Source organism: Cervus canadensis, chromosome 7 (assembly GCF_019320065.1).
Source record: "Cervus canadensis isolate Bull #8, Minnesota chromosome 7, ASM1932006v1, whole genome shotgun sequence".
Lineage (NCBI taxonomy): Eukaryota > Metazoa > Chordata > Mammalia > Artiodactyla > Cervidae > Cervus > Cervus canadensis.
In genome coordinates, this window is record NC_057392.1 from 84,846,843 (window position 1) to 84,860,540 (window position 13,698).

General features: G+C 38.3%; 1 protein-coding gene across 2 annotated transcripts in view; it reads right to left on the reverse strand.

The window, feature by feature from the left end:
• Positions 1-518: 518 nt before the first annotated feature.
• GMPS (guanine monophosphate synthase) overlaps positions 519-13,698 on the reverse strand; it is a 68,491-nt gene continuing 55,311 nt past the window's right edge. For both annotated transcript variants that reach the window (XM_043473931.1, XM_043473932.1), the window contains exons 12-16: positions 10,904-11,029; positions 7,916-8,031; positions 3,021-3,151; positions 1,916-2,088; positions 519-641 (exon numbers count right to left, since the gene is read on the reverse strand). In XM_043473931.1, the coding sequence (XP_043329866.1) occupies positions 540-641; positions 1,916-2,088; positions 3,021-3,151; positions 7,916-8,031; positions 10,904-11,029 (648 nt within the window). In that variant the 3' untranslated portion in view covers positions 519-539. The remainder of the gene's footprint in view (positions 642-1,915; positions 2,089-3,020; positions 3,152-7,915; positions 8,032-10,903; positions 11,030-13,698) is intronic.

Below are 13,698 nucleotides of genomic sequence, written 5' to 3' on the forward strand. Positions count from 1 at the left end.
TTATGGTCCCAGTGTCCTGCAAAAGTGGGTGGGACAGCCCACCCTTATCTTTATCTGATATGTTGACCCCTTCCTAGAGGAATAAACTTACTTATAGGGAAATTCGGTTTCACCAAAAGATATACATACTAAGTCACATTGGTAGATAATGGTGTTTCTAACATCTCTTAGAAACTGGCACGGGGACAGAAGTCCACTACCAGCCCCCAAACTCACCCACGTCCATACATCTTTGATTGCAGAGACAGCAATAGAAACAGTGAGTTTATACATAAACAACAAGTGAGACAGAGGTAAAGGCAAAAGCAGCGTCAGTCTGTCTGAGTGCAGGCAACAGTGCGTTGATTACACCCGCACGGGCTCCTCAGTCCCTTTCAGTTACCCCCAGCTCAGCTCTTAAGCCGTAGACTTTTGCTGCAGAGAATTCGGATGTGATGTGGTTGCTCAGGTAACACCTTTAACAGCACTGCATTCAGTACTGGGAATGGTTGCTAAACAATTTAAACTGCACACGGAACTTTGGTAGAACAAGAAGTTTATTACTCCCACTCAGTAGTTCCTGGGGGCTTTGATGTTAAGTCGTACATAATTCGAGAAATACCAGGAATCTTCTTAATCTCGGTGACCATCTTTAACACCACCTGTTATAAAACAAAGATTATAAATAAAGAGCTAGGGGTCCATTGCATGTTCAACAGAGCTAGAATTTGTAATTTCATTTGTAATTTAAATTTGTAATTTCAAATTAAAACACAATCTATTTTTACCACTGTTCTCTAGGTATATGGGCTTCCCTTGTGGCTCAGCTGGTAAAGAATCCACCTGCAATGTAGGAGACCTGGGTTCTATCCCTGGGTTGGGAAGATCCCCTGGAGAAGGGCATGCAACCCACTCCAGTATTCTGGCCTGGAGAATTCCATGGGCTATACAGTCCACGGAGTCGCAAAGAGTCGGACACGACTGAGCAACTTTCACTTTCTAGGTATATGGGATACATTTATGATTAATTTACACAGTGACTCTACAGATTTAAGTGACTTAAGTTCAGTAGTACTCAAAGTGCAGTCTGCAAGTCGGGGGTGTGACTGGTCCACAGCAAATGTTCAGAAGCATTTATGGCAACCTGACACTGCTGCGGCATCCAAGCATGTGACTTCATGGGTGGAAGACGACGCTTCACAGATTCTCTGCGGCTCACAACTCTGGGACACTAAGGCAGCACATGTCACAGGTAGTAATAATCACTGCTACACGTATACAAGAGGAAGGCCTTGTCACCTAACTGGCCAGAGACTGGGCAAACGCAAGCCTCAGGGAAAACAGACTCTAAGCCACATTCTCCAATCCACATATCTGTAGTAGCCAGTAATATCATCAGAGCCCTGTATTAACAGTGGTACAACCAATAACGCCTTGCTCTGACTTTCACTTGCCGTCTTAGAACAGCTCCTCTGTTAACGCACACGCTAGTGGAGGGATAACAAGGAAGGAAGACGGTGATCAAAACTGTAACTGCTAGTTGGCAGAGCATGAAGAAATCCATGGGTGCCTGGCCATAATGCTATTAAATCTCATCCTTATGTCTAATCGACTCTTCACTCCTAGGGTTTTCTTCTTTACTTGGAGGATACTATTTATAAGGCAGAGGTTGGCAAGATTAGATAAAATGATAGATTAGAGTTGGGAGTCTCCACATAGTAATCAGACATCTGGAGGAGGTTAATAAACTTAGGGCCTTTTCCTACTATAATGTATTAAATAATGAATTATGTGAAGATTAAAAAAATTAGAGCCTATTTTATGAACAGAAAACCAACCTCAGAAATATCAACATTGCCATAGCCCACCCCATTCACCATTATTATAAAATATTAAGGTATTAAACATGTACATCAGAAGAAAATGTATATATTACCTCTATGGGGATCTCATTGCCAGGGGTTGCAGGTATACCAGTCATGAAATCACTAGTAATAAAGGTTCGAATAACCACAGATCTCTGGCAAGAAGGCTGCTTCTGAAGTGGGTCCCGATCAAAATGCAAAGGTGTCAAAATCACCGGCATCTGGCTGATTTTCCCAGCATACCCTAGAGAAAGGAAGTGAACATGTAGAACCAATCACCATGCCATAGGAAAGCACTCTCAGTTCAATTAAACCCTTCCAGACAGGATCTAAAATCACACACACAGACACACCTCTCCTTAGGGCTGTCATCATGTACTGTTTTCAGCTACGCTCATAGCACTGTAAGCACAAACGCAATCACAAATACAAATTACAGTCTGATGACTGCAGCGATGTGCTATACATGTAAGTTAATTCATTATTCAGGTAATTATCTTCTATACTGCAAACACTGAATAACAAAGTCCTGAGCCACTAACCCTAGGGGGAATACAGAGTTAGGGTCCTGCAAGCCTCTAGTCATAACATATTCATCAACTGATCGATACAACCTTTCTTGTGTGTTTTCTGTTTAAAGACACCTTACTCAATCTTTACTGTAGATTCATGAACAGTGAGCTCACAGCCAAGGGCACTGTAACTCACGCTTGCAGGAAGCTTATCTAACACACCTCTTTTCTCAGTAAGGCACACCACAGTCTTCCTGGGCTTAGGAACCTAGTCAGCAGCACCTCAGCACTAAGCTCAGAGGACATTTCTAAACAGTGAAATCACCAACAAGAAAGCATGAAAATGCAAAACAGCACGGCATTAAATAGACGACAAAAAAGACACCTGTTTGCAGAAACAGCTGAAACAAGAAGACAGAGGACTGCCACCTTCAAGCTCAGCTAGGAACATCTGAGTCGAGCAACTCAGACTTCCTGTCACTGTGTGCATGTCTGCAAGTGGCCACAAACATGAGCGAATTCTACACAGATAAGGCAAGGTCACAGAACTGCCCATAGAATTAAACAGTAATATTAAAAGCTGCGTCCTCCTATTAAAAATCATAAAGCCAAGCTTTCAAAATCTAGCTGAAGCATGTAGTGATGAACAAAATGGGCAACTTACCAGACTCCCTGAGAATGTTATGGGCCTCAAAATCAGCTTGGCGTAAAGTACTGAGCACCCCTGTGGTCAAGAAAGTGGGAGTAACATCTGTAGGAGGCTCTTTAACTGGTGGGCCAAATATATAAACAACTCTAAAAGGAAGGGAGCGAAAATTATAAAGACAAGACATTTTAGTATGAGGAAACAAAGCACATAAAATAACATTCTTTGCATTTGTTCTTAGGCCCCTCTCTTACCCACTTCAAATCCCCAATGGGAAGGACAGGACTATAGAAGGTATGTGTTGTCTGAACCTTCCTCAAAATACATTCTCTGAAATACTAGTGTGAAGATAAACTTGATTATCACATCCCTCTTTCCATGTAACATACTGGATTGAAAAGGATACACAAAACTTCATGTTCATCTGGAATCTAGGGGTGAAAACAGGGTCCTTGCAAATGTGATCAAACAAAAGTCATAATTTTTGGGGGGTGGGGGGCAGGAGGCTAACCCAACGACTGGTGGGTGTCCTTCTAAGCAAAAGGCAATCTGGCAAGACAGACACACAGAAAACAGAGGGCCATGTAGAGATGGAGATGAGACTGGAGTTCTGCTGCCTCGAGGCAACGACTGCCAGCAAACGTCAGAAACTATGAAGAGGAGAAGGAGGACTCTCCCCGAGAGCCTTCAGAGAGAGCAATGCCCTGCTGACACCACCCTTACCAGAGGTGTGGCCTCCAGAACCGTGAGGTGATAGACTTTTACTCTGGTAAGCCTCCTAGCTTGTGGTGATTTGTTATGGTAGCCCTAGGAAATCAATTCACAAAAGCCTGGGGAAACAATGAATTAAACAAATAGGCTTTCAGGGCAATGCTAAAGAATACTCAAGGTATTGCACAATTGCACTCATCTCACATGCTAGTAAAGTAATGCTCAAAATTCTCCAAGTCAGGCTTCAACAATATGTGAATTATGAACTTCCAGATGTTCAAGCTGATTTTAGAAAAGGCAGAGGAACCAGAGATCAAATTGCCAACATCCGTTGGATCACCGAAAAAGCAAGAGAGTACCAGAAAAACATCTAATTCTGCTTTATTGACTATGCCAAAGCCTTTGACTGTGTAGATCACCACAAACTGCAGAAAATTCTTCAAGGGATGGGAATACCAGACCACCTGACCTGCATCTTGAGAAATCTGTATGCAGGTCAGGAAGCAACAGTTAGAACTGGACATGGAACAGACTTGTTCCAAACAGAAAAAAGAGTACATCAAGGCTATATATTGTCACCCTGCTTATTTATCTTATATGCAGAGTACATCATGAGAAATGCTGGGCTGGGTGAAGCACAAGCTGGAGTCAAGACTGCTGGGAGAAATATCAATAACCTCAGATATGCAGATGACACCACCCTTATGGTGGAAAGCAAAGAACAACTAAAGAGCCTCTTGATGAAAGTGAAAGAGGAGAGTGAAAAAGTTGGCTTAAAACTCAACATTCAGAAAACTAAGATCATGGCATCTGGTCCCATCACTTCATGGAAAATACATGGGGAAACAGTGGCAAGACTTTATTTTTGGGGGCTCCAAAATCACTGCAGATGGTGATTGCAGCCATGAAATTAAAAGACGCTTGTTCCTTGGAAGAAAAGTTACGACCAACCTAGACAGCATAATAAAAAGCAGACACATCATTTTGTCAACAAAGGTCAGTCTAATCAAAACTACGGTTTTTCCAGTAGTCATGTATGGATTTGAGAGTTGGACTATAAGGAAAGCTAAGTGCCGAAGAATTGATGCTTTTGAACTGTGGTGCTGGAGAAGACTCTTGGGAGTCCCTTGGACTGCAAGGAGATCCAACCAGTCCACCCTAAAGGAAATCAGTCTTGAATATTCATTGGAAGAACTGATGGTGAAGCTGAAACTCCAATACACTGACCACCTGATGCGAAGAACGGACTCATCTAAAAAGACCCTGATGCTGGGAAAGATTGAAGGTGAGAGGAGAAGGGGACGACAGAGGATGAGGTGGTTGGATGGCATCAACGACTCAATGGACATGAGTTTGAGTAGACTTCAGGAGTTGGTGGTGGACAGGGAGGCCTGGTGTGCTGCAGTCCATGGGGTCGCAAAGAGTTGGACACAACTGAGCAACTGAACTGACCGATAACAAAACTTCAGACGCTATAATGTGCTAATATGCACTGGTAACCTTCAAGATGAAGCTACAGTGAATTTCCCAAACTTATCTGACCACTCAACCTTTTTTTTTATACTTTGGAGAACACTGATCCCAAAGAAAGATTCTTATTTCACTATGTACATATTTCATTAATAAAACAATGTCACCAGGGAAGCCATTCTTAATAAACGGTGGTCCTATGGTTAAGAATCTGCCTGCCAATGAATGGTGCAGGAAGATCCCACATGCCACAGGGCAACTGAGCCTATGCAACACGACTACTGAAGCCCACGTGCCCCCAGAGCCTGTGCTCTGCAACAAGAAGCCACTGGAGTGAGAAGCCTGCCAGAGACAACCAGAAAAGCCCTTGCACAGCAACGAAGACCCAGCAAGGCCAAACATGTAAATAAACAGTAAGGGGGTGGGGTGGGGTGGGGTAAATGTCACCCAAGTAAGACTTGTTGGAAAAGGAATGACTCATTACTGCTTCAAGTAAAAGTCTGTTTGAAACTTGTGAAGATACACTGTAGGTGTTAATTAATAAAAGCAGAATTTGGAAGATGGCTTAAAGAAATTAGTATCAAATAAGTAAAACAACTCAAGAGGAATCTTATTGCTGATTTGGGGAATCTGTTCTATAACCTTCACCTAGAAAACAAGAGAGGAAGGGGATAGAGAGAGACAAATGCCACCTGGCTTTTTCTAATCCAGCTCCAGCCAGCAGGCAACTGTCCCTTTTCCTTAGCCGTATCTGTCTTTAGTAGAGAAAATAAATCTCCTCTGCAACTACCAAGGGGAAGTTTAACAATGCCTTTTCCCCTTCTTATTAATGGGTACTTAGAATAAAACAAACATACAGAAGAAAAAAGCATCTGATCAAAACCACCAACTACTTCATTGTCTCCTTCCAAACATACTTTGGCAGGAAGGGTTTCTTCCCATGCATTGAAAGTAAGCCACACTTTAAAGCAATATACTTCCTAGAGCTCATAATCCTTGGAGGGAAGAGCAACTAGGCAAGAGAATGCCATTAACTTGCTCCTTTTTGTCTCCTTTCTTTCAAACAAGAGTGACCATGGAATATGTACAGAGACAGGCAGTCTTCCATCCTGTGTAGGACAGTAAAACTGGAACCGTCCCTCTCTACACAAAGATTCCACCACGCAAACTGGGGGGGGCAGGGGTTGGCAAAAATTGAAAGCTTTTTAAAAAAATTACTTAAATTTCAATCCCCCCCCCCAAATTTAAAAATCACCAAATATGTTTTTTTTGAGGGGCTTGCTAGGTTCATATTTTTAGAATCTAGTTTTTTGTTTGTTGGTTGTTAGATTATCTTTTTTCCCTTTTGGGAAGGGAGGAAGGATTAAGAATGGAGGGAGAGACAAACAAGGGAAAACAGAAAAGACAGGCAGAAAGACTAGAACACAAAAGGACAGAGATAAAGTTTAAACAAGGGTAAGGGCCCTTTGGTAAAAGAGAAGGACAGAGACAGATGAAACTATAAGAATGCTGCGAAATGAAAAATATACTAATTATATATAGTAAAGCAATGGAGTCAAACTTAGTGAAAGGAACTCTGTATGACCAATGAAGTTTATTTAGGTATTAGCATTTAAGAATTTTAAATCATTATTTTAACCAAGACAATTACCTCCATTCAAAATAGGCAATTACAAATTTACCAACTTACCATTATTTATTAATAATTCTCTCTTTTCAGTGTATTAAAGGTGTATCTATATTTGGAGGCCTTTGGTTCATCTATGCAAGCCTTTTAACATGTTCCCATTAGTAAAAATGTGACTTCCCTCTGACTTCTTGTCTTAAAGGCCAACACCAGCCTAGAAACACTAGCCACATCAGTAGAGAACTATACACACCATGGAAATTCCCTGGTGGTCCAATGGTTACAACTCTGCGCTGTCACTGCTGAGGGCATGGGTTCAGCCTCTGGGCAGGGACCTAAGATCCCACAAGCCATGAGGAACGGCCGAAAAAAGAGAAATGTACACACCCTGCTAAGTAACCACCAAGAGGCAGGTCTGTAATTTCTGCAGCTGATTTGAGTAAACTGAAATCTCAAGGAATCCTTTTTGATTGTCAACTGCCTAATACTCATGAAGAAAACAGACCAGAGTAAAAAAACTGTGATATAAGAACATTTAATTAGCAATCTGGTACTAAATGAGTAAGATTTTTGAACTGTTAAAGGAGACAATGCTACTAAGTACTACATATAGGTTATAAATCAGCTGTTGATATATCCAACATAAGAAATTTATGTGCAAATTAAAGGAAAACTGGATCTGAAGAACTAAGGTCAACATTTTTAAAACATTTAAGGCAGTTATTTTAATGACATCTGGTATGTTTGTATCTTTACTCTCTAATGATTATTAAATTGACCAAGTCCCTGATAGTAAATAACTTGTACATTTTTTTCAATCTTTCTGGAATAAAGCATTATAAAACAAATAGTCTAAGTTGCTAATTGGAAAAATATTTTTTAAAGTCTTTATTTCATACTAAAACTATTCAATAAAAGCCATCCTATTTACCTAAAAAAATTTTTTTAATAAGCAGATGATTGTACTGCAATGAACAAACAAAATACAAAGTATTATTAAATACCTGCTGGGTTGTGACCTAAGCTGTCTTTCAACAATGGGAAGACCTTAAAAAAAAAATCACAGCCTTATACATCTCACCCCTCTGCCACCTGCAGAACATACCTGTTAATGTTGTGACACATACGAGGTATAAGTCTAGCCAGGAAAATAAGAGATTCCCAGTCAGGCTCATCCTTACTGGAGATTCCACATACGTAACTGTAAGAACGACAGTCACCCTAAAAATAAAAATACAGTTGATAATTTTTATTGATTTTATAGTAATCAAAAGATGGAATGGAAAATACTTCATGCATGGTGACACCATGAAAAGTACTTTTAACAAAAACATGCTTGACTAAAAGTATACATGTGCATGAAAACCTATGCTGAACAAGGAGAACCTACACACAGATGCTCATAACTTTTATTTACAATAGTTCATAAACCGAAACAACCAGATATGTTTCAGGTGATGAATAACTAAACAAACTAGTACATCCATATAAAAAAATAAAAAATAAAAAAATAAAAGTATATATGGATATTTTGCTAACAACATAAATAAATCCTAAATCAAAATTCCCCATTAAATTCTACTTAAATCACCTCAGATATTATAAAGAAAGTGTTACAGTAATTTCAACAATTATTGAACATACACTTGAGATCCGCTGGGATTTCATTCCAAATATCTGCTTAACTACAGATAGCCAGCACACCTAATTTGGGCGACAAGATCTGTTCATGTTTACCAGACAGATAAAGGATTCTCAAGTCCGATATAAAGGTAAGTTATTCCTTTAAAATGAGTTAGTTTTAAAATAAGTAAAGAAAGTAAATTTTAAAACAAGCGAATAAAACTGATAATATTGATTCTTTTTTCATCTGTCTTGTTTAATCCAAGTAATTCGCTTTAAAAAAATTCAACTGAAAAGTAACTTCAAGATTAAATATGCAGTAAATATTAAATATGCAGTAAACTTGAGAATGTAAGAACTCAGACTATTTGAATGCTAATATAACAGTATCTGTTAAACTTTAAAGCGCACATGCTCTTCAGTCCAGGAAGCATTACTGAAACACGTGAAATAACTGCTTGAAGAAATAAGATTACTTGCCTGTAATAATGACAAAGTGAAAATGGTTTAAATGTCCATTGGGAGGGGAATAATTAAATAAATGATGGTATAATCATACATGGAATAAAGGCAACAGTTAACAATAAGAATCTACTTGCAATGACAGGAAAAGAAGTTCATGATGCTCAGTTGAAAAGAAAAAGGTGATGTACAATGTGTCAAATAATTTCCTTTCATTTTCATTCTAAATATTTCTGAAAGGGACATTTAACTGTAGAGCAAAAACAGGGAGAATTAATTTTTAAATGTACTGCGCCTTTGATTTTCCTTTAAGAAGTACAGTTTATTTTGATATTTAGAAAATAAACCACATTGCTATACTAACCGTGAATTATGAGTTTTATCTGGATTTCTAAGTCTCAGCTGCAAAGACCTAAGAGACTAGATAAAAGATAACTAACAGCAAAAGAAACTTCTATTTTGACAGGAAAAGTAATAGAGCCTGAATAAGTGTCATTTTTTTTTAATGAAGTGTAGTTAATTCACAGTGCTATGTTAGTTTCAAGTATACAAAGTGATTCAGTTATACAAGCATATACTCTTTTTCAGATTCTTTTCCATTATAATTTATAGTTCCCTGTACTACAGTTGTTTCCCTATTTCACATGTAGTAGTGTGCATATGTTAAATCATTTTTTAAAAAGAAATCATTCATCCTACAAATTATACTTATTTATTTATCCATAGTATTATCTATGAACTTATCAAAAAACGAGAAGTCAGCATACAAGGCAGCAAAGTTTTTACAACAGACCTAGTTACAACTGGGTGGGGCGGGGGGTCAACCTATCTGCTCTTCTATTTTTATAAAGTAGGGTAATATCTGCCTGAAATAGCATATCATGAATTTCAAAATGAATCTATGATGAGATAATCCATGTATCATTGAAAGAAAATTATTTCTACAATTCCAGGAACGGTTATTTCAATTTGATTTAAAAATAATGTAAGTAGCTTTCACATAAGGACCTTGAAAGAGGGAGAGGGGAAAATAACTGTCCCATATCATTTCCATGAACTAAAATATTTCTGTTTAATTACAAAATAACAATGAAGTTTTACTGTTTATTTACAAACAGGGCTACATGATTCAGGAGAAAGGGGAATTTAAAAGAACGGACTCAGATTCACATATTTAGGGAAAAGAGTTAGATCTGTAAAACATTTCTTTTCATGCTTAATTCTACTGTAAGAGAACATTATAACCACATTAACCCACCAAGTGGCACTCACACAATTTTTAGTAGAATTACTGACACCTTTTCTGGTTTCCATTTAACTTCAAATCCTAACTCAGAGAAAAGAAACCTTACTCCTTCCCTATCCTCCCAAGCTTTTTCCCCTAGAAACTCACTTGATGATCATGTAAACAAAGGCAAACTTAATATAATCTATCTATGAATAGCATTTCAAAAATGAGAACTATATTATAGTCACATGCTTTTACAATTGGAAAGACTGCACAACAAATACTGAAAATGTTAGTTGTACATTATCACAGCTCAGAGGAAGAGAGAAGACATGCTGAAGAGGCAGAGGACACGGGTTTAAGGAAAATACAAGCTGAGAACAAGGCCTAAATGGTAAAAACATGTCCATCCAGGGCCTTTCTCAGTCAGAGACTTCTAAAGCCACAGAACACTTCATATCAAGAAGGATAAATGAGGACATGACCTCTCAGTACCCGTCCTTCAGAGCAAAAGCAAGCCAATCCTATGACAACTCATTCTTTGAAGTTTTACTTTTGGTTATAGATGATGGGTGTTTCAAAACTACAAAATCTCAGCCTGAATATTTAGTTCCTACAACCTTATTCACTCCATAAGCATTCATAAAATATTGCCTTTTTACATTTTTAAACTTGTTGTATACACTTTCATATTTCATTTTTGTAAGTCATTCTTACTTCGATATTAGCAGAAAGAGCAACAGAAGCTATGTCACAGGTCAGTGAATTCACACAACTCACCTGCACACCCACAGTTTTAATTGGTAGCAGGAAGGCATTCAGTGAATGCATACTTGTAATCTGCATCAGCTTTTCCTGATCCTCTTCTGTCGTGCAGGCTTTAACTCTTTGCAATAGCGTATGTGGCTAAGAAAATCAAAGACATACTTCTTAGGATTTCAAGAAATAAGGTAGTCACTCTTTTGGTGCCTGTTACTATCTTATGTATCTACTTCTAGCTTACAAGCAATAGATTCTATACGGTATTTCTAACTTGTGTGTGCTATGTATGCAGTGTTGTCAGAATTTCATCACTGAAGGCCAGGGCTATGAAAAGTTAAATATTAGGGCAAGAAATACACACAAGATTTATACAGATGGAGGCTTTTCCTCTGTCACTGGCAAGGGACACCTCACGAATCAAATTCTCCTTATCTCCAGGGGAATTTTTTGTCACAAAGTCAACTTTGTCTGAAATGAATTTATCAGTTTATTGGCCTGGTATTGAATATATGTTTTTCTACTCTTTTATCCTTTTCTATTCTTTTACCTTCCCTCTTTCTATCCCTAGGTAAACAGATGATAGTTAGATTTTACTCCTCAATCTAGTTTGACATTATGTCCTAACTAAAGATGTTAGTCTTTTAATTGTGAGTTAATATTAAGGTTCAATTCCATTCTACCAGTTTATTCAGCAGTTTCTATTTGTGTGTCCACTTTTTATGTTTCTTTCTCCTTACATTTCTCTGAACTGATGATTTTTCCCAACTCATTTATTTCCCCTTTACTAATTGTGAAGTTAAACCCTCTATTTTCATTCTTTGGCGGCTTCCCTTAAGTGGGGATCTTTAACAAGAGAATCAATCTATGCTCATCTGGCAAACAATACAAAGGTCTTTGAATGCTTTAATTCCAATCAATCCCCCTATGGCTTACAAGATGTTTTAGCTATATGTTGTATTTTTTAAAAAAGTAAACAGCAAAATTGAGATCCGTTTATACAGCCTGTCTATTTAATTTTACCCATTTACCATTTTATTTGCTTATCAGTCCTTCCTGTATCTCAGACCCTTTAAACTAGGATCCCCTTCCTTCTTCTCTAGTCAGTTCTTTAAAACAGTGGTTTTCAAACCTAGCTACCCACTCAAATTACTTAGTACACTCCTGTCCCATTCCACATCAATTAAATAAATTCTAGGCAGAAGGGGGTCCAAGCACAGTATACTTCAAAAGCTTTCCCTGTTGAATCTAATACACAAACAGGGGTGAGAACCACTGCCTTTAGCTCCTTATGTAATAGACTGCTGGCAATAAATTCTGTTTCTGTGAAAACGTCTTTATTTTGCCCAAGTGCTTTGAGACCATTTATCTGTTCACTATTGTTCACAAGTATCTTCTCTTGGCATTTTGAATTCTTCCTGCTTTTACTGTTCCTTTCACAGCCTGCACGTTAGTCTTTCCTTTATGCAGAAATCAGTCTTTTCTTTGCAGCTGCTTTGCCTTTGGCAGCCTGCAGTTTCCATAGTTATGCTTGCGCGTGTGCCAAGTCACTTCAGTTGTGACCAACTCTCTGCGACCCTATGGACTGTAGCCCACCAGGCTCCTCTGTCCATGAAATTCCACAGGCAAGAATACTGGAGTGGGCTGCCATGCCCTTCTTCAGGGACCTTCCCCACCCAGGGACTGAGCCCGCTTCTCCTGTAGCTACAGCACTGCAGGCAGACTCTTCACGTCTGAGCCGCCAGGGGCGCCCACACAGCGATGCCGATCAGATGTCAAGTCCTTCTCCTTCACCCTGGTCAGGATGGACTCTAGTCCCTAGATCTGAGGCGTGGTGTCTTTCAACAGCGTGCTGTGCTGTGCTCAGGCACTCAGTCGTGTCCAATTCTCTGTGACTGAGTCACCAGGAAAGCCCTTTCAAAAGTGTGGCAGAATTCAAATACTTTTGTCTATCTCCTTCGGGATATACATTTAAGTTGGCGTTCTCATTTTGTCTCAACCTCTTCTAATCATATTTTCTCTTTGATGCTTTGTTCCAATTTCTGGAAAATTCAAGTTCACTAACTCTCTATTTTAATTTCAGTTTTCATTTCTAGAACTTAATTTTTTTTTCAAAGCTCCCAGGCACCTTATATACTTTATTCTCATTAACAATTGCTTCTTTTAACTCTTTGTACTTTATATATGATTTATTGCTAATTCCAGTATCTGAAGTGATTGAGGGTCGTCTTCTACTAGCTATCATTCATTGTGCCTTACTTTTTAGATGTATTTTGTAGTTTTTTCTTATAAGGTCATATTTGTAAAAGTCCTATTTATAGGGATTCTCTGAAGCCCAGTTGAAGAGACTCCAAAGATAATTTACATTGCTTCTTTTCCGACACTCAAAAGCACTACCAACCAAGGCCCACTTTAATACAGATTATAAATTTTAAGCACCAAATATACAGAAGAACTGAAGACTTCTCAATCATCTTCGGTTTGGAACTAAAATGATCTCCCTTACTTTCTCACAAGACATATGAAAGGGTGTTTTAAAATACTTGATATCAAGTACTTTCAGGATTTCAAAGTATCTAACCTGTTAAAATATGTAGAATAGCGGAAAAATATACAGATTAGCTGAAAAGAGAAGTCTGCATTTAAAAGCCTCTGTAGAATACTGTCTTCATAGTCATTTCCAAAGGTTAAATGTCTCTGAATTTTCAAGTAACAAAACCCTAATTAATTCATTGTAAATACTGAAATCCAACAAGAATCCATTCAATTCCTTGTATTGATTAACTGTATCTTTTTAAAGCTCCTATAATATACAA